This window comes from Trematomus bernacchii, unplaced genomic scaffold (genome assembly GCF_902827165.1).
Source record: "Trematomus bernacchii unplaced genomic scaffold, fTreBer1.1, whole genome shotgun sequence".
NCBI classification, from domain to species: Eukaryota; Metazoa; Chordata; class Actinopteri; order Perciformes; family Nototheniidae; genus Trematomus; species Trematomus bernacchii.
The window spans coordinates 13,209,860-13,230,088 of NW_022987828.1; the positions used below are offsets into that span (position 1 = coordinate 13,209,860).

The 20,229-nt window shown below is 39.4% G+C and overlaps 1 protein-coding gene across 4 annotated transcripts in view; it reads left to right on the top strand.

The window, feature by feature from the left end:
* The window catches only part of kcnh1a (potassium voltage-gated channel, subfamily H (eag-related), member 1a), a 49,646-nt gene that overhangs the window by 19,587 nt on the left and 9,830 nt on the right, over positions 1-20,229 (top strand). For 3 of the 4 annotated variants that reach the window (XM_034152366.1, XM_034152369.1, XM_034152367.1), the window contains exons 9-12: positions 6,303-6,460; positions 8,601-8,872; positions 15,078-15,277; positions 18,938-19,190. In XM_034152366.1, coding sequence (XP_034008257.1) covers positions 6,303-6,460; positions 8,601-8,872; positions 15,078-15,277; positions 18,938-19,190 — 883 coding nt within the window. Of the gene's footprint in view, positions 1-3,556; positions 3,584-6,302; positions 6,461-8,600; positions 8,873-15,077; positions 15,278-18,937; positions 19,191-20,229 lie in introns of all 4 variants that reach the window. The other variant, XM_034152370.1, reaches the window with a different exon arrangement.

Below are 20,229 nucleotides of genomic sequence, written 5' to 3' on the forward strand. Positions count from 1 at the left end.
CATTTCCTAAGGCAAAAAGGAAGAAAACATGTATTAGTTGTTTATTTATGACATAATATTGCTTACATTAGATCTCCAGCTGAGTCTGATGGAAATTATCCCTTAGTATGCAACCTTAGCTTATACTGGCATTTTAAACTAAATAAATTACAGTTTTACAATTTTCTTATGAAAACTGAAAGTCTACATTTCTCAAGCCAGAGAGAAGAAAACATGTATTTGTTTTTCATTTATGACATAACATTGCTTGCCTTTATTCGTGTCTGTTTACCCACTGAAATAATTAGTCATTTAAGTGATTCGTTGATTAAGGAATCAGTTAATTTAAATTGTTGATTGATTTGTGTTCATCTAGCCAAAAGGCCAAACATGAATGGTTCACAAATGCATTCATGTTATACACAGAGTAGGGAAACTACCTTTCTCTCATGGTAAAATATTTTATGTGTGTTGAGAAAATGTATGTACAAAATATTTAGCTGGTACGTACATATCTCCAGCTGCGTCTGATTGAAAATATTACTAGATACATTTAAATGTTACCATATTCTTATGAGGAAAAAAAGTGTGTTTAGGTTTGCCAAAAGTCTAAATTTCCCCTAGCTAAAAACATGAAAACATGTATTCGTTTATTTGTGACATTATAATGCTTGCCTGCATTTGTGTCGTCAATATTTTAGAATATATTTTGTGTTGTATGCTGATATCAGAAAATCTGTGTTCTAAATATTTAGCTGGTACGTACATTTATCTCCATCTGCCTCTGATGGAAAATATTCTGTACTGTGCAACCCCAGCTTCTGAATCAGATCGAAATGTTCATATAAACATTGATTAAATGGAGCCTCGGGGTCCTGCACTTGCTGGTTTTCATTCGAATAATGCATCATCGTGTGCCTGTGTGTGCTTCAGTGTCTCATGATGTGTGTGTATTGTTGTGTCTGGGTGAAATGCTGTGAAAGCATTAAACGACGTGGTCGGTCACACAGCGAGCAGCACAGTGTGTGTCGGCTCTCAGGGGCTATCCGGTTGCACACACAGTACTACGTAATATGAAATGCTGTTGTGATGCTTCAATAAAAAACAAAAAATAAGTGGTTTGTCGGTGGGCTGCAGGCACTGAGTTGTGTTTGGAGGTCCAGCGTTTTGTCCCCTTTCTAGTCTTTCAGCGCTTCAGCATCCTAAACGCTGACAAAGTGAAGCGGTGACCAAAAGCAGTTAGTGCTCAGCAGGAAGGAAAAACAACAAGCTTTAGTGATTTAAAAGATAACGCTGGTGTTATTTGATATTTCTAGCATGCAAACAAAACGAAATTCAATAATAAGTAAATGTGAGCTTAAAGGGGCCCTGTTATGCTAAGTTTCAGGTTCAGAGTTGCATTGAAAAGCAAATGGGCTACTTTCCTCCATGAAACATTAGCCGAGCTTATTTTTTTAACTGTCGCAACCTGCATTGTTTTCTATATTTTCTGCTACTCTTCTCTTCCTGCCTTTGCTGGTGCAATACTTCATATTGTGACATTACCGCCCCTAATACGAAAGAAAATATGAAAGCTTTGCCACAAGTTTGTTAAAACCCTAGAGAAATCCTACAAAAGCTAAATAAAATGTTATACTGTACAATTCATTTTCACCAATTATAGAGCTTACTGCCATCCATCATGCTTTGCACATGATCTGCTAGATAAAGATCCCTTTATAGCAAATGAGAAGTAAACAGTGAGTAAGCGGACAATCTGTCACAGGCCCATTGTAGTTTATTCTTGGCAGAAGTGTAGACAGCAAACCACTTCTCTTATCAGGTTTAGTGTGAGGAGCTACAGTACCTGGCACAAAAGAAAATTGCAGCCATGGCATTGTGTCAGAGCTGGAAATATGGCCTTTGTGATGAAATAATAAGTCACCCAGCCCAACACGGTAGCTGTTGACAGCATCGCAGAGAACATTAAGCAATATCAGGATTTGGATACTTAGAAAATAAGTGTTAGCAGTATGTATTGTTGGAGTTTTTAAATATATAAATACAAATAAAAGAGAATGCATCAGCTTTATCCCATATCATGTATTGGCTATTTAGACGTTATGCTATCAGGCAAACTATATTGTGTTTACTCACTGAAACAACAATATTTAGGTGCTATTTTTTCCTCATACATACTTCACCCTCTGTCTGAAACCAGAGCCCAGTCTGCTCTGATTGGTTAGCTGGCCGGCTCTGTTGTGATGTCCCGCCCCTAAGCCTATATGTAAAATGTGTTGGCGCACTAGCCGATGGAAGCGCAAATGTTACTTAAACGTGGGGTAGGGAAGTTTGAGAAACCGGCTCGAGATACACTTTTTGTTATATTCCATGGAATGCTCTTAACATCCCGATAGCAATGAATATCTTAAGTGCTTTGACAAAAAATCCATAAAGAAATGTCATCTGTGGAAGCCGTAATACTGTAAAAAGCACGACCAATCATCTGAGCCGGCCCGGCTAAAATAACTGGATGGCCTACCTGCCTGTCAGCCTTCCATCTGTGCACAAACTTATCTCGTGCCCTCATTGGTCATGTGCACGTTCGTGTGTGTTGGAGGAGGGGCTCTGTAAGGAAGTGGCAGATTTGTTCCGGCTGTGTATTTTCAAATTCTAGCGCACTCGAGCTGGTTTCTCCAAAATTACCTACCCCACCTTTAATGATATTACGATGCAGACCATTTACATGCACTCCTATACAACACACTACAGGAAAGCAAACCCTACAAAGCATAATAGGGTCCCTTTAATTAGAAATCAACAATTCTGCGACTGATAGTTTCTTGCATCTCCACACTTCACATTACAGCGTCTTACTATTGCTTTACTGAGAGGGTCACGTGTATATTTAGCCTTTTATAACATTATGAACACATTAGCTGTGAGCCAACATGAAAGATGACCATCCCCTTCCAGGATAATCTTCCAGTCTCTGCAACAACTCAGTGACTCCAATTTGCTCCAAATTGCTTTGAGGCGATCCATGGCCTGGGTAAATGAGAGCGGGTAAACAATCGGCTGTGTTACTAAAGCGGGAGCCCCAACATCTTGCTGCAGCGACAGACCTTAACGACTGACATGAATAACTTTGATGGCTGTTTTCCCCCCCAACAGGTTTCCAAATAGGGAAGGGGGAGATCATTAACGAGGAGCGGCTGTCAAAGTTGTTCTTGGCAATCTTAAAGCGACGCATGTCACCTCGAGACTGACTGACTGAAGCTCGCTGTTATTGTGTCAGCTTCTAATGAGTGATAACCTAAAACAACAGATAACCCGCTTCATGTTGCTGCTGACAACGTGTCAGTGCATGCTTTGGTCACACTGCTCATGCTTTACAAACACAGATCTCTTTTCATTTGAAGCCTTTTATTGAATATTGATTTTGTCATGTGTTTATTCATCGCTTACCACTGATCAAGTGTCTTCTCTCTTACTTGTGCTTCGTTTTTGTTTTTTCTTCTTTTTCATCCGTTCTGTTTGCATGGCCCCCCACCTCTTCCTCTTCTGCCTGTATTCATGCATGGGACGTGATGGGAAGAATTGGAACCACCGAGCTGTCACTCAAGTAGGCTCCAGTTTGATTAGAATATGATTATGAACAGTTTTGTGTTTTATTTCACATGCTCACTTGATGAACACCTTACATTTACTCTGGCTTTGATAGTCCCACATTTCCTCTGACATTTCCTCTTGCACCCACATTTCAGCTGTGGCGCCCGATGAGAGTATGACAGCAGAAGCATCAATGCATGAAATAAGTGTCACAGAGAGCAAGTTAAGATTTGTGCTGCTTGTTTTTTTCCTGTTAAAGCTTTTCATTGCCAGCAGATAACATCTATCAGATAATGTTCTAGTACAATTTGAAAGCAGCGTTATTAAAGCTGCATGAGAGCTGATTCAGTCCTCACGTCAGCACTCACAAACATGTCATTTGTGACACATGTACTGCAGCAACAGATTTCAAAGTAAGAGTCATCCAGGCATTAGAATTGGATTTATTAGAAGGAGTTTTGAACTTTGTGTGCTGTTCATTATAAGAACCACCTATTTTTTAGCCATCTTCATTTGACAGCATATTTTTGGACTTTTTTTATCAGCTAACTAATTGGGTGTCGGTAGCTTAAATGTATGACCTCTCATTATGATGTTTAAATTGGACATTGTAAAACACATAACCAATTTCTCAAGTTCAAAAAACAATCCCACTTTAGATCACTTAGTTATCTTATTGAGTAAAAGTAAAAATGTGTGACTTAGGTAATGGTACCTTTTCTAATATAATAACAGGTCATTACATTTCTTAAAGGAGTGCTTTGGCATTTTGGGGAATATGCGTATTCACTGTTTTGGTACGAGAAGGAAAAGATTAAATATATATATCAAATATCTGATTTCTGGGCAAGTCATGAGTCCATTCGTTTAGCAAAACGAGTGTAATGAAAGGGAATCAAACATGTGGCTAGCGCCCCGTTGAAACACCAATTGTTTGTGCACAAATTTAAAAAATAAAATAATGTTTACTGCACTCTAATTCGAGATATCAAATAATATGGAGCATATAGATGAACTGTCCCCAGTTTGATTACTGCCCTTTTAGCCTAGCTTAGCATTATTACTGTTAGCAGGGGGAAACAGATGGCACGTACGTCACTCCCCATAAAATCGCAAACTATAAAAGCAGTCTAATCTCTGTATGTTGTATACTGTAAACTAACGCTGGAGGGTGTATTTTCAAACCTCCTGCTGGCAATTGCTCTACAATAAGAGAACAATTGCTCATCTATCACTTAGCAAGAAAGCATAATTCCCAGATTGTCAAACAATGCCTTTAATAACATTTATTTTAGGCTACATGAACTTCTATCCCACCTGGTGTTTGCAGCAGTACTCTTGAAGTCGATGGCTCTGGTAATCGAGTTGCGTTGCAGCTCAGGTCTGTAAAGTGATTTTGAAGAAGCCGAGGTGTCTAGCAGGCAGCGAGATCAGATCAAGTGACAGCAAGCGCTGCAGTTGTACTCGCATTGCAGACCACAGCACATTAGCAAATCAATACCCTTCCCAACACACACACACACACACACACACACACACACACACACACACACACACACACACACACACACACACACACACACACACACACACACACACACACACACACACACACACACACACACACACACACACGCAGAATGGCAGCAGAAAACTGATGGGACTGCAATTGTCTGTTTGAGTGGGTGTTTCAATATATTCATTTGAGCTGAGTAGACATTTATCTGCCGGTTATGTAAGCGCCAGAAGTTGTAAAATATCATCACATTGCAGAGAAATGTTTTCAAGATGAACTCAGCATATGTTGAATCTTAATATATCGTGTATTTGATCGTCTTGAATCTTGTTTCCATATTCTGTGTTTGCTGTTCATATCACATCTGCTGTAGTTTCACACATTTTCACCAGATTTTCTATAAAATGTTTTCTAATGTGTTTTTGTTTCACTTCATCGCTTCATACGTTATGTTAACAGCGTGTTTCATTGCTTCTTTATCTTGATAAAAAGAGATCATTTGGAGTTAAATCAGATTGGGGTAGAGTGTTATTAATTAACAGTTGTCCTTTTATGCGTATGCTGCTAAATCTGAAGTTGAAATATTTTCAAAAAACAGCATATTATATTTTGTCTACTATGTTAGATGTCTTGTAAAGTATTTTTTGCTCATTGTCAGAGCAGCAAAGTCACTCAATAATAGTGAAACAAAGAAGAACATACGCACACACAAACAGGTAGAGGGGCAAAATAGAAGAATAAAAACATACATAACTACACCAGCAAACTAAAACCGGTTTTAAACTGTATAAAAGCATTTAATACATTTGTAATACCATACTATATTTTAAGCGTTAATAATGTATATATATGAACAGTTATGACTCCTCCTGGTTACTCTCATCTGTAGTTATATGACACAGGTACTGGATTATATATAATTACCAACAAAAAACGTAAGGCTAATTTATAAATGTCTTTACAGCTGCGTAAAACTACTTTATAGTGTGTTATCAACTCGTAATATAAGACTTACATGCCAAATAAAGCGACTTCAAGTTGTTTATCTGAGCAACATAATGTTGGTTTAATTAATATACCTCCAGGTGTTGGACAGACACAGAAAGAAAAACCTCAAGTATTTTAAATATACAGTATATGTTACACTTATATACACACAAATATAAGTATTGTTTCTGATTCTCTCTCTGCCTCTCCTCTGTGAATGGTGTTCCAGGGGATCAGCAGTCTGTTCAGCTCTCTGAAGGTGGTCCGACTCCTGCGTCTGGGGCGGGTCGCTCGTAAACTGGATCACTACATCGAGTACGGGGCGGCGGTACTGGTGCTGCTGGTCTGTGTTTTTGGACTGGCCGCTCACTGGCTGGCCTGCATCTGGTATGTTCATGACATTTATTTATTTATTTATTTAAGATAAGATAAGATGGACCTTTATTAATCCCCTCGGGGAAGTTTAACAGCAACAGGGTAAGATTGAAAAACAGGACACCACAGATTCACACAGATTAATACAATTAAGGATAAAATCAACGATACAAATTAAAAATGATAAATAACTATAAAATAAGAAATGAATTAAAATGCACATATATACATATTTGGTCATGTGCACATATTATTTACATGTGTGTGTGAAAACAGTGAAAAGAGTGTGTATTTTACTTCTTACCAATGGTGGAGGAAGTACTCCGATATTTTATTTAAATATGCGACCCATGTCCCTGGGCTTAGTCCCTGCTGTGGTTTGATTCTGACCCTCTTTCAACACTGTTCCCCAACAATGTCCTTACTGTAAGTACAGAAATGTATTTATCTCCTGCTATAAGAGAGATATAATATTCAGTATCATAATGCACTTTATATTCAATACAGGGATTTCTAGTTTTCATTATACTGTTGTCAGAAAAGAATCAAAAACGTATAAGGATAGTTACTGTACGTGTGCAAATACATTACATAAAACATGAAAGACTGCTACGTTCTAATAGCGTAGCCAATTAATATAATGAGGCCATTGATAAGGCTAATTAATACATTCATTAGCACAAACATGCTTGTTTTTACACATCAAACTGTATGTTTTGGTACCTTACAGAAACAGTTTTAAAGGTTTCAAGGGAATCAGTTTTCCCTCATTAATATGTGTGCAGGCCTCAGTCTAATCAGATCATCTACTCTACAGGGAGCAAGTGGAGTGGAGGCAGCATACGTTGATTTATTATGTTCATGGGAATGTCTAAACACAGACAGATGAAGATGCCACCATGAAAACTTAATGACGTGCATACATGAAAAGAACAAGGAAAATGTGCTTGATAGATGACAATAAACACATTTTATTTGCAGATGGCCGTTTATGTTCATATTGTGACGTTCTTCCAACTACGCACACATACAAACAGTTGACCCATCCCTCATAAACAAAGATTACAAGACATATTCAAGTAAAATATTCATGACCACAACATTATGTGCGTCTATCAGATGTTAAAACAAGTTAATATGCAACATTTTATGTGGTTAACAAACTGGGCTCCAACAAGAGGCTCTGACCAATATCATAAACATTGTTTTTTGGCCCAGACAGAATAAATCAAACTTTAATAAATTAAGCCGGTGAAAACCTCAGACTCAGATTCAAATAAAAATAGCTCCTGAATCTTTCTCTCAAGGTAGTTTCTGTGGTTGGCATGGACACAAGCCCAGCGACAGCGGTGTTGAGAGGAGAAACGTCAGCAGGATTAATCATGAACACTAAGATATGAAATAAGAACATTGAAATCCTGCCACACAGAATTGTGGTTATTTGTTGTATTTTCTCTTCTTTTTTTGTTGCAATACTGTTGAATATTACCTCTTCAGGCCCCTAAAATTGACTTAAAATAATCTGATGAGTGAAATATGTCTTGCAGCTAATAGACAATGCCACCTGTGAGAGAGAAACACGTTGGACAGATGTGTTTGTCAAACACCTGAGAGTATTTCCTGTTGAGCCTCCCACAGCATTTAGTTTTTCTGTAGACTTTTATACACTAAGTAGAACATTTCATTCAATATATTTCGCTGATGCTTTTATTCAAAATAAAAATAAATAAGTGTATATGTGCCAAGGTGGATTCTGAACAAATGAGATTTAGTTTTTTTGACAGAAGAGTTTTAAAGTTTCTGAAGTCAATGGGGGGTGTGTTGCACCATTGTTAAGCCAGGGCAGCAAACACCGGACACCTAGTAGACCCCTTCTTCATATTAAGGGAGTAGCAAGATGATTGACAGTATTAGAGCATACAATCTAATAGTGTGTACTGCTTTAAAAAAGAGCTTTGTTCAAGTTGGACTGTAGTTATATTTATTGTAGTGGCTTTAACTTTTTATAGATATGTCTGTTGTCATTGTTGTTTGAAACAAGGATAACTTGTCTTCTTACTGCAAACCAAATCTACACATGGGTACAAATAAATGACCCTGAACCTGAACACATAACTCATTATTTGTTTCCTGATCACTTCTGGCTCTCCAGGTTCAGCATCGGTGACTACGAGGTAATCGATGAAGAAACAAACTACGTGCGGATGGACAGCTGGCTCTACATCCTGGCAGAGTCGGTGGGAAACCCGTACCGCTTCAACGTCAGCGGCTCAGGGAAGTGGGAGGGCGGGCCGAACAAAGACTCGGTGTACATCACCTCGCTCTACTTCACCATGACCAGCCTCACCAGCATCGGCTTCGGAAACATCGCCCCGACAACAGACGGAGAGAAAATCTTTGCAGTGGCCATGATGATGATTGGATGTGAGTGGAGCCGTTTTATCTTTCATCCAATGTAGCAGATACATGATACATGAGAAGTTAAATATGCTCTTTAAAGCCACAATCCACTGAGGTAGATGAATAAATGAATTATGAATTGAGCCATCGAAGTTCAGAAAATAGAACTTTACAGATGATTAGCTGAGCAGTATTTCTAACTCTCCTCTAACCCTGAATATGCTGCTAAATTTGAATGGAGTTCAATGCCAGAACTGCCGTTTTATTTCATTTACAATTTCATAGGCCTGTGTTTACTTACACTGCCTACTAGCTACTGTACAGTATACATAACAGGAGCATTTCAAAGAGGCCCCATTATGCTTTTTGGGGGTTTTCCCTTTCCTGAAGTGTGTTATATGTGGTCTCATCACATAGGAGCGCAATTTTATGTTGCTATTTTCCATGGGTGCATTTGTTTTTCTGGGTCTGGCAAAAGCAGATTGCTTTCTATTCTCAATCCCACAAAGCTTTGATTGACTGATTGAGTTGTCAGTGAACACAACACCAGACTTATTTAAATCAGTGACTACAGTATATCAAAGATGTTGGCATGTTTGAAACAGGCTACTGCATCACTGATGTGACCATTTTAACAGAACAACTCCTACTGTAGCTTTAGAAAAACTGAAGCATTATAGAGAAATACACTGACTTAATATATGGCACATTCATTCAATGTCAAATTGAGAAAGCTGTCATGGGTTTTAAGAACTTACGTTTAGCTTGTACCAGTTTATTTTTCAGTCTCATCTACACTGCTGTCATCTCCAGTCCGTCCACTTTGATAATTTGACATATACAGTTCAGCAGGAGCTTTTTTATTCTTGCCTACATTAGACTCATTACATCAGACTCCTGTGTGACAATGTGCTGAATAATTAAGGTTTTCTGGAGCGTAATGCATCGCTCAAACGATGCAAACGAGTCTGTCTGAAATGTCACAAAAAAGCTGTTGAAACATTGAATAAGACAGCTCCTCCCCAGAGTATTAGAGGAGCATTTTAAAGATATTCTGTCGCTTAATGGCTGTTTTTAAGATGTATATGTGTTAAAAGTTATAAATAGGAACAAAAGAGTACAGTAATATCTGAGGAAAAATGACATTTACAATATGAACCGCGTTCACACCAAGTACTTTGCCGTACTTAGTGCCGGCACTTAGTGCCCCGGCACTTATTACCCCGGCACTTATTACCCCAGAGCACTAAGTACAGATCGCGTTCACACCTGAATAAGTCCCTGAGGGAAGATTACGCAAATGAGCCGCTGACGTCACTTCTTCTTCTTCTGCTTTGGGTTTACTGGCAGGCCGCAAACCACTTCACGGCGTATACTGCCACCCGAAGTCCCCGGCCGGAAGTCCCTGGAGTTGGGGACTGGCTTCAGTAGAAGCTGCTGGGACTCCCAGCAGCTTCTACTGAAGCCTTCCGAGTAAATCGCCAGAACGCCGACACCTCCTCATCTCCACCGCTCCCATGTTTTCTTTTGTGTTGCCATAAGTTAGTCTCTCTGCGTTTGCAGGGTTGCCAACTCTCACGCATCTGGCGTGTAACACACGCTTTCACTCTCAATCTCACGCTCTCACGCTGCCCAAACTATTCTCACGCCAAAAACAAGAATACCGAAGACTAGAAACGGTTTTGAAAACTTTTGTCACGTAGTGATCGTCTTCTCAATAGAACATCTTTGATAATGTCTTCTGGCCAATCAGAATCACGATAACGGCGTGGTGTTGTTGCAGGAAGTCCCGACGGAGAATACTTTTGCGGTAGTACATCTCTATACATCGATACAACATTACGTGTTGATAGAAATCAACACGTAATGAAATAAGACCCCACGGTTTGATGATTGATAGGTGTGTGGGCTGTCTTTCATTTTGACACACAGAACAATGGGGTCTATCCACCCTTATCCACAATGTAAAGTAATTCACACAGCCTCTTCCCTCTTCTCTCTGTGAGGAGCAGCAGGTTCAGCTTTCAGAACAAAGTAACAAAAAACTAAAATGACATTCATTTTTTAAAATATGTCGTGTAGTAATAGATTTATTTATTTTTCTTCTCAAGAGAGTACCAGAATGTGTATTTTATGTTAGTATTTAAAAAAAATCTCCTGGGGGATAATCCCCCAGACCCCCCTGCAGGGGTTGGGTTTTCAGCATCTGAACTCTTTCACTTGTGGGGAAATTGCAGGATTGGCTCCAGGTCGCCCTTTTTATTTACTACAAGACAAATGACCATTTTAGACCACTGACATAATGATAATATATAATAATAATTCAAGTACCTCCTTTCAAACTGCTAGTCACATCCTCATGTAAATGGCAATTTATCGAGGTCAGAAAAGTTATCGAGTTCATTTTAATTTATCGTACGATAAGTCAATGAATTGCTTATCGCGACAGGCACACAATAAAACAGTGGAAACAAACATGTTTGACTTTCATTAGTGAATGAAACTGTGTGCCCTTTATAGTCTGTGTCCATTATTGTATATTTGTATATATTGTATATATATCCTATATATATGCTAAGGTCCCGCTGCTGACACAATAGCAGTCATTTCGTGCGCATATGTGTAATTAAACCGAATTAAACCCATGATATCAAAATCTCACTCCAGCCAGGTACCCAAAGTTGGCAACCCTAGCGTTTGTGCGCTGGGCGAATGCTAATGCTAATAATGCTAATGCGAGGATAATAAAATGGCGGTTCTACAAAACATTTCAGAGTTTTACGGGGCGTGGTTTGCAATTCGCCCAGTCAATCAGAACTGGGGCACTTTTTTCCCCCAGGAAAGTACCATCTCTCAGCAGGCACTAAAAATGGGGGTAAAAGTTCCCGGCACTAAGTACTCTTTTTGGTGTGAACGCGACATAAGGGGTACTAACGGAACTAAACGCGAAAAGTACGGGGAAAAGTACTCCGGTGTGAACACGGAATGTCTGTTTATGTCACCTAAGAATTAGCCAGGTTTGCTGTAGACATGATTAACAATATCTGGATAATAATTCAGTTAAAAAACCTTCTGCCTCTAACAAAAAAAACTGAAATGAAGCAGGCAGATTCTCACAGCTTGCCCTTCTTTCCACATCTCAATATTAATCATTTATATGGCATCTTCTGCGTGTGTGGCTTCTACAGTGTGCAGCGCATGTATTTATGTGTGACTGAACGCGGCGGCGAGCAACGCCTCGAAGCAATAACTGACCGGAGGATCAATTTTGCACAGTGCTCCCTGCGATCCCGATGCAATCACTCCTCACCTCCCTTCTACTTTTTTCAGCCCTGAGAAGAGAGCATGATTGCCCCCCCCCTATCCCCCCCTCTATCTTTTGGCTGCTCAGGTTTATGAATACACTCTCGAGGGAGAACTGGCAAAACTCATCTGCAGACTTGTCTAAGTGTAAATCTCTCATTGTGAGATAAAAATCTGAATATTTAAATGTATTTTTCTTTCAAAACGCAGACTGCTTCGGGAGGGTTCAGTTGTAGATGCTATCTACTGTAGTCTATGGCTGTTCACTATGAAATATGGATGCTCTGATACTGAGCTATTTTTACCACAAGCGCTGGATCGGTGCTGGCAGTAGAAGATCACAGTGTGACGAGGGATTGGGGAGAAGGGGGGGGGGCTGTACATATGTCCTGTTTCTATGGTTACTCTTGGCCTGGGGGTTGAGTTTCTGACAACTGATTTTTAACTACCCCTCGAACAAGCCAGCTGTTGGATGCCCAGCACGATGAAGTTGTGTACGTCAGCAAGTAAAGGGCGCTGTTGTGGAGAAGATGAAGCACCACTCCACGGGGGCCCATTAAGTTTCCTTTGTTATAGCATCATGTGATTTTTCAGAGAAGTGCGCAACGGCGTCTGTGCGCAGGCTCGATGTAGCATTCGTCGAAAAACTTTGGCAACTTTGATAGTTACTCTTTTTTTCCTGTAGTGAGTTGATTAGGTTTTCGTGCACGTAAATGGTCTGCAAAGGCTAAAATCACAAAGTGTATCTAACATTGTGACATAATTATGTAACCCTCGTACTCCTTTTGGCTAGCGCTCCATCAAATTGTTAGTGATAGCATAAGAGGCAGGACATCTCTAAGCGGTTGACCAATCACAACAGAGCCGGCCAGTTAACCAATCAGAGCAGACTGGGATCTGGTTTCAGACAGGGTGAAAAGAGGTGCTGCAGCACAGGCAGTATGAGAAAAATAAAGAGCTTTTTTGAACAATAAAGCATGAAGGCATGTCACAGTAGAGACACAAAGAACAGATGTAAACCTGGAAATGAGCATAATAGGGCCCTTTTAAGGTCCATTGGCGAATGAATATACTTATCTAACGTGCGTGCTATATATATTGAACCACAACGTAAAGCTTTTTTGAAAACGTTTTGTCCAAGCCATGCACGATGTTCCCTGTTTCCAGCCTTAATGCTAAGATAACGAGCCTAATGTTTAAAATGATATGAGAGTGTTAAAAAATCTACTTATCTCACAAAATAATATAATGGGATGTCTCAAATGTGAAACATTTGTTTGTTAGTATGATTTGTTTCCATGTTAGAGCATTTTAATTTAAAGCATTACAGCCAATTTTGACATGTGTTAATTGCTTGACTTTAAAACAATGTATACAAATGCAGCGTGGTTGGTGTAACCTGGATAGTATAGAACAATTATGATATATAGTGTATTATTTCACTTGCTCTGGGCTGCAGAACTAAAACAATCCTCTGCCGTTGATGCTCTCTGAACGTCAAAATAAATGAAAGCCATTTTTCATTGTTAATCTGTTTTGTAAATCAGGTCAGGTTTTACTGTGGCAAAATCAAGCAGCCTATTATCAAAAGCAGACAGTGCTTGAGCTCAACGTCGCATTCATCGAAAAACTTGGGCATTCTTAAGAGGAAATCATGTTAGATTTAATTGGCTCTGACCTTTTTAAATAACCTGTCTTGATCTGTTAACCTGCTAAATTGTGATGCCTGCAGATGGGTTACAAACGAGCAAATTCTTCGTGTTTAGATCAAGAAAATCATACAACACTAGAAGGCTTGATAGCATGGCTGCACAAGTGATGGGGATGAAAGGATGAAACCTGCCGTCATCCTCGTCCGTGAGGAGCACTTTTTAATTAGCATTATTCCCTGTGCAGTTCTTCAACTCTTTGATTGTGCACTGTGAAATAAACAAACGCTCACACACACAAATGCATGCACAGGTTACTGTCATCATCCGAGGATAATTGAAACGTGTGTCTGGCATGTTTCCTCTCCGTCCTTCGGGCTAATTAGAGCTGCAGAGCCGAGAGAACACTACACACTCGCTGCAGACATCTGATCGCTTTGATCCGCACGCGCCAGCTGTTGCACCAGCTCAACCACCTCAGATGCACTGCTGTGCTCTTCCTATATTTCTTCTATCACTTTGAGACATCCTTATATATTACAACTGCATGGCGGTGGAGGTTTCTGCACATCAATACAGAGCTGTAGTTATAGATTTTACCCTTGGTGAGAGTTTTGTGGAATTTGTTAGAAGGCAATGATGAGAAGTAATTGTTAATATCCCACTGGATTGATCCAAGTGCTCACCACATAAAACAATTGTACTGTAAGTCTTAAGGCACATTTAGTCTGATATATTATTAGATGTAGTTTATATTTCAAGGCCAACAGTGCAGCGTTGCAAAGTTTTGTACATTTGAATGTGCATAAACCACAAATTGGAGGAATATATATTTTGTCGCTGTTATCCACGTTTTGGGAGATTTTGTGTCCATGTAAAACAGTTATTTAATTTTTTTTTAAACCTTCATTTGGAGTTTTCTTTTGCTAGGGAAGCTCGAATATTTATTCTTAAATTGTTCTGCAGTCTTATGTGACCCTGGGCTTATAAGCCTCTTAATAAATATTTCAAAAACCCACAGGAGGATTTGAAAAACAAATACTTGAAGAAAATAATTGACCTTAGTTGGGTTGAGCCAAACACTGAATCGCTATCCAGTGTCTATCAGATCTTTAAATGGACAATAAATTGCATTTTCACATATTTTCCTTTTTACATTTATTTTTTAGCACACAATAAACCATTCCTCATGAAGTCAACTCAATACCAACAGCTAATAAATCATATGATTTCATATACAAATCAGAATTTTACTTTCCTTCTTTGTATCTCCGCAGCCCTTCTTTACGCCACCATCTTTGGTAATGTGACAACAATCTTCCAGCAGATGTACGCCAACACAAATCGCTACCACGAGATGATTAACAGCGTGCGGGACTTCCTCAAACTCTACCAGGTGCCCAAGGGCTTGAGTGAAAGAGTTATGGACTACATCGCCTCCACCTGGTCCATGTCTCGGGGCATAGACACTGAAAAGGTACGTCAGACTGTGACTTCTTTACTGGTCCTACTGCAGCCAGTGATTACTGGTTGTTTTCAAATTTTCCTGATATTTAAAAAGAAAAATGTTAAGGTTTTTTACATCCATTTGGGATTGAAATATCTAAATTTGCGGCAAAACTATAACTGCACATAAAACCACAACAACTTTCTGGATTGAGTTTTCTTTGTTTAAACATTTTCAGATTTTTTGAGAAGTGAGCAATGCCATCTGTAGCATCTCTAGCTCAACGTAGCATTCATCAAAAAACGTTGGCAACTTTGAAATGTGTCCTAATTAAGGTCCATTGGGGATGAAATATGTTCATCTTAATTGCTAAACATACACTCTGCTCTTAAAATCACTAAGCAAGTTATTGTTGTACTTTTTAACTTTTGGTCGAAGCAAGGCTAAGTCTTTCCCCCTGTTTCCAGCTATTATGCTAAGCTAAGCTAACCAGCTAAATGTTTAATGTGACTTTTGAGTAGTATTAATCTACTTTTGTGTTTTCTCTTGTGTTGGACTAACATCATGAGAAAAGCATGATAGCAGTGATACCCATTTTTCAGTTGTTCTATGCTAGTAAACCTAAACAAACCTCTGCTGTTGGTGCTCCCTGAACGTCACCAGAAATTAAAGTCATTTTTCATTGCTTATTCGTTTTTTCCTAAAACAGGTCAAGTTATTCTTAGGCAAACTTTAGCAGCCTATCATGAAAAGCAGACAGTGGTATGGCATTTATGGCACAGTAACCACCATCCATCCTACTGAATTCAGATGATGCCAAAATGATTTGAGTGTGTGGAAATTAAGCATTTAAATCTGGCAGCAGATAAATTGAACCGGCGCTGCTCTGATTGATTCGAAGCCAGAAAGCATTCATAACGCTGCATCCCATTTAACTCCACCTGTCCAAAATCCAATCATGGAAAAAGTTGTATTATTTCACCTCAAATTTGAACCATCACTTGTAACAAGGTCTGGATTTTGTCACGGGGAAATCTGTAGTCAAAATCAAACTGTGATAATTATTGTGTCCCCTTTATATCTTGCACTGCATCTATGTTTTATTTATTTGTCTGGCTTCCGGCTACACTAAAGGGTCTAAAAATGGCGAATAATCCCTCTCTGCTTGACATTCATCTTCAAAGAGATTTGTTTCAGCTCTGCCACAGCCTGCCATCCTGGTGATTAGTAGGTGTGCTTAAACAACATTCTGCCACTCTGTGACACACAGCACAGAGGAGGCTGGGCGTGTGACCTTTATATGAAATGATACAAATTATTCATACTGGACATATTGAGACCAAACCAATGGGTAAGTGGACTTCGAATGAAGTATTTCCTAAAGGAACTGAAAAATAAAGAAGCTCCAAATCAGCTATTTGTATTATGAAAACATAAGTTGTTCAGTGACAGTTAATTAATTATTTAAAAACAGCAACACTAACTTCTGAAAAACTTGCGGGCAGATACTGCAGACATTAATTGGAGACTTCAGGGTGCATTTGTTAAATGAACTTCAGAGGGGCCCTATTATGATCATTTTTCATATTAGTATGTAGTGTCTCTGTGACATGTCTCCATGCTTTAATGTTCAAAAAGCTCTTTATTTTTCTCATGCTGCCTGTGCTGCAGCACCTCTTTTCACCCTCTGTCTGAAACCAGAGCTCAGTCTGCTCTGATTGGTTAGCTGGCTGGCTCTGTTGTGATTGGTCAACCGCTTAGAGATGTCCTGCACCTTAGCCTATCCAGACCAGACCAGACCAGACCATTTACTTCTACAAGTAAACTCTGAACATTTAGATTTGTTATATATGTACTGGAAAAGAGTATCCAGAGACAAATTACAGACTATGACATTTTTAACCCTCCTGTTGTCTTCAGGGTCAAATCTGACCGATTTACTACTTTCATCAATCATAACCTTTTTGTTTGAGATTCGATTGCATTAAGGCTTTATGATATCCTTCACAGTAGACATTTCAACTTATCAAATTGCTGATCACCACTGTCATTGAATTTTGGATGATTTAGTCAACTTTGTAACACCCATGGTGTTCCCGGTCAAAAATGACCGCCATAAAGAAAAGGAATTAGTAACCATCCGGATCAAACACACACACACACACACACACACACACACACACACACACACACACACACACACACACACACACACACACACATACACACACACAACACACACACACACACACACACACACACACACACACACACACACACACACACACACACACACACACACACACACACACACACACACACACACACACACACACACTAGATATGTTTCCCCCCCCTTATGTGCCCATCCCCCCACATGGATCACACCTGGCACACGCAATACATGTTCAGTGTCTATTCTTTGTATATGTACTGCAGTTGTTAATGTAAACCAGTAGTCTGATACAATATGTACAGTTTGAAAGGGTGTTAAATGAAATTTGGTGATGATTAATGGTTTTTGTGTTAATGTAATAGCAGTTAAAACAGGACCGGTCAAAATTGACCGCGAACACCAAAGAGGACAACAGTTTTTACTGCGAAATCCCAATAGGAGCACAGGGCTTCTTCTCTGCTCAGCTGTTATAAACAAGGCAATTAAAGAAATAAATGCTGTTATATTTCATTTTAGTGAACCTGTAAAAAAGTGCACACTGGCCAGGAAAAATATTACCAACTATATCACCAACAAACCAAAACCCATTACTGTAAATGGTAAATGGACTGCATTTATATAGCACTTTTCCAGTCTTTACACTTACACACCTCGTGCCATCGGGAGCAACTTGGGGTTGAATATCTTAAGGATACATTGAACCATCCTTATCATTTCTTTTTGTATGCATGCTTAGGTAACATTAAGCTGTCTTTGGCTCTTTTCTGCTGTAACCATGTCAATTTCCCCTCTGTGGGACTAATAAAGGTATTCTGATTCTGATTCTGATCATCCCTCACAGTTGCAGCCTCTTGCAAGTGTTTAGTATAAATAAATGTGTAAAAATGTCCGTTGATTTCTCCCAATCTCAGTGAAGTAACAGGCAGAAAACCTACGTATTGTACATTACATTACATGTTACTTGTTAGACGCTTTTATCCAAAGCGACTTACATACTCAATACTGTGGACAATCCCCAGAGGAGCAATTTGGTGTGAAGTGTCTTGCCCAGGGACACAACGACATGCTGACTGCAGTGGGACTCGAACTTGCTATCCCCTGATTCAAAGTCCAGCACACTACCCACTGAGCCACAGCCTGTGAGATTTGTTTGAGATTTCATTTTGTTTTTGACTGAGAAATAAAAGTCTGATTCTACCATAATAGCGATGTGATGCCCCACGTGAAGTTTGCCTTCTCTAAATTAAGTCATGGCAACAGATTATAACTTTATGATCGCCTAATGGGACAATAACAAGGATTCAAGGCTTTTATTGCCATTCGTACATAGCTACAGTGTAGTTATGTCGATGATAATCTTAGGTCCCAGGCTCCTCCAACAGTGCAACACAATAAAACAGATAAAATAGTGAATACAATAAACAATGTACGATTTTCTTCGAGCTCTTAAATATAACTCATTATTATCTGATGAGAGACAAATCATCACACAGCTCTCTCTCTCTACTCTTCAGGTGTTGCAGATTTGTCCAAAAGACATGAGGGCAGATATCTGTGTTCATCTCAACCGGAAAGTTTTTAAAGAGCACCCGGCTTTCCGCCTGGCCAGCGACGGGTGTCTCAGAGCGCTGGCCATGGAGTTTCAGACCATCCACTGCGCCCCTGGGGACCTGATCTACCACGCCGGGGAGAGCGTGGACAGCCTCTGCTTCGTGGTGTCGGGGTCACTGGAGGTCATACAGGATGATGAGGTGGTGGCAATTTTAGGTGAGTTAACATTTCATGCTGTGAGACTTTTCAGCAAATTACACAGCATTTATGGCATAATTAATAATGCAATTCAGCACTTATGTTTATTTAATGAAAGAGGCGGACACCTTCTATTCCCCCTGCTGTCCTGCCCTAGATCTGCTCAAGTTTCAGAGTATAAAGTTATCTGATTAAAAAACAAAAAAAAAGTCACAGTGAAGCAGAGATCTAGGATGCAGATGTTCTGCTGCTACAGTACCTCACTGATGTCTGAATGTGTTATCTACAACAGCAGAAAAAAACAGCAGTGATGATGTCGGAGGGGAAAAACATTCCAGTCAAACTGTTCACGCACGGGCACACTGTTTTGCACCATAGTTACAACATTTTTGATGCTTAAAATCCTCCTTTTCTCCCTTTACATGCTGTTTCGGGCTGCAGTGAAAACAGCTCTTTGGTGTTGCCGAGTCATACATTCAGGATTTGGACAAAAATATGTTTGTCACAGTTTCAGAATCTGCTCAGAAACATTTTGAATACAGACTGGATCATAGATATATGGACACATACATACAGTACAGAGTCCTGTGCGCTAAAATAAGACCCGACCTGATAACAGTATAATTATCCCAACACTTAGCCGGGCCTAATGCATATGGATAAGTAAAGAATACAAATAATTGCTAACTGTTTTGACCTTTCTGATATTTATGAGCCCATTTCTTCTTCCAAAGCCCCTTTATGTGATCGGAGAAAGTACGCCACATCTTTCTTTATCAGTATGCAGAGGAAATAACAATTTCACATGCCTACACTGGCTAAATCACAGCACAGTATTGCCGTCTTGGCAGTTTTGTCGGCTATCGGTTCCTCTTCATAACAATCAATAAACTGTCAGTCTGATACCATTGACCAGGGGTGGAAACAGGAAAGGAGCCTCAAATAATGAATAACTTACACCAATGAACCAGATTCTCATTAGCCTAATGGCACTGTAGAACCGAAACAACATGTCAAATACACAAACAAGACATACTATCTAATACCGTCCTCAGTC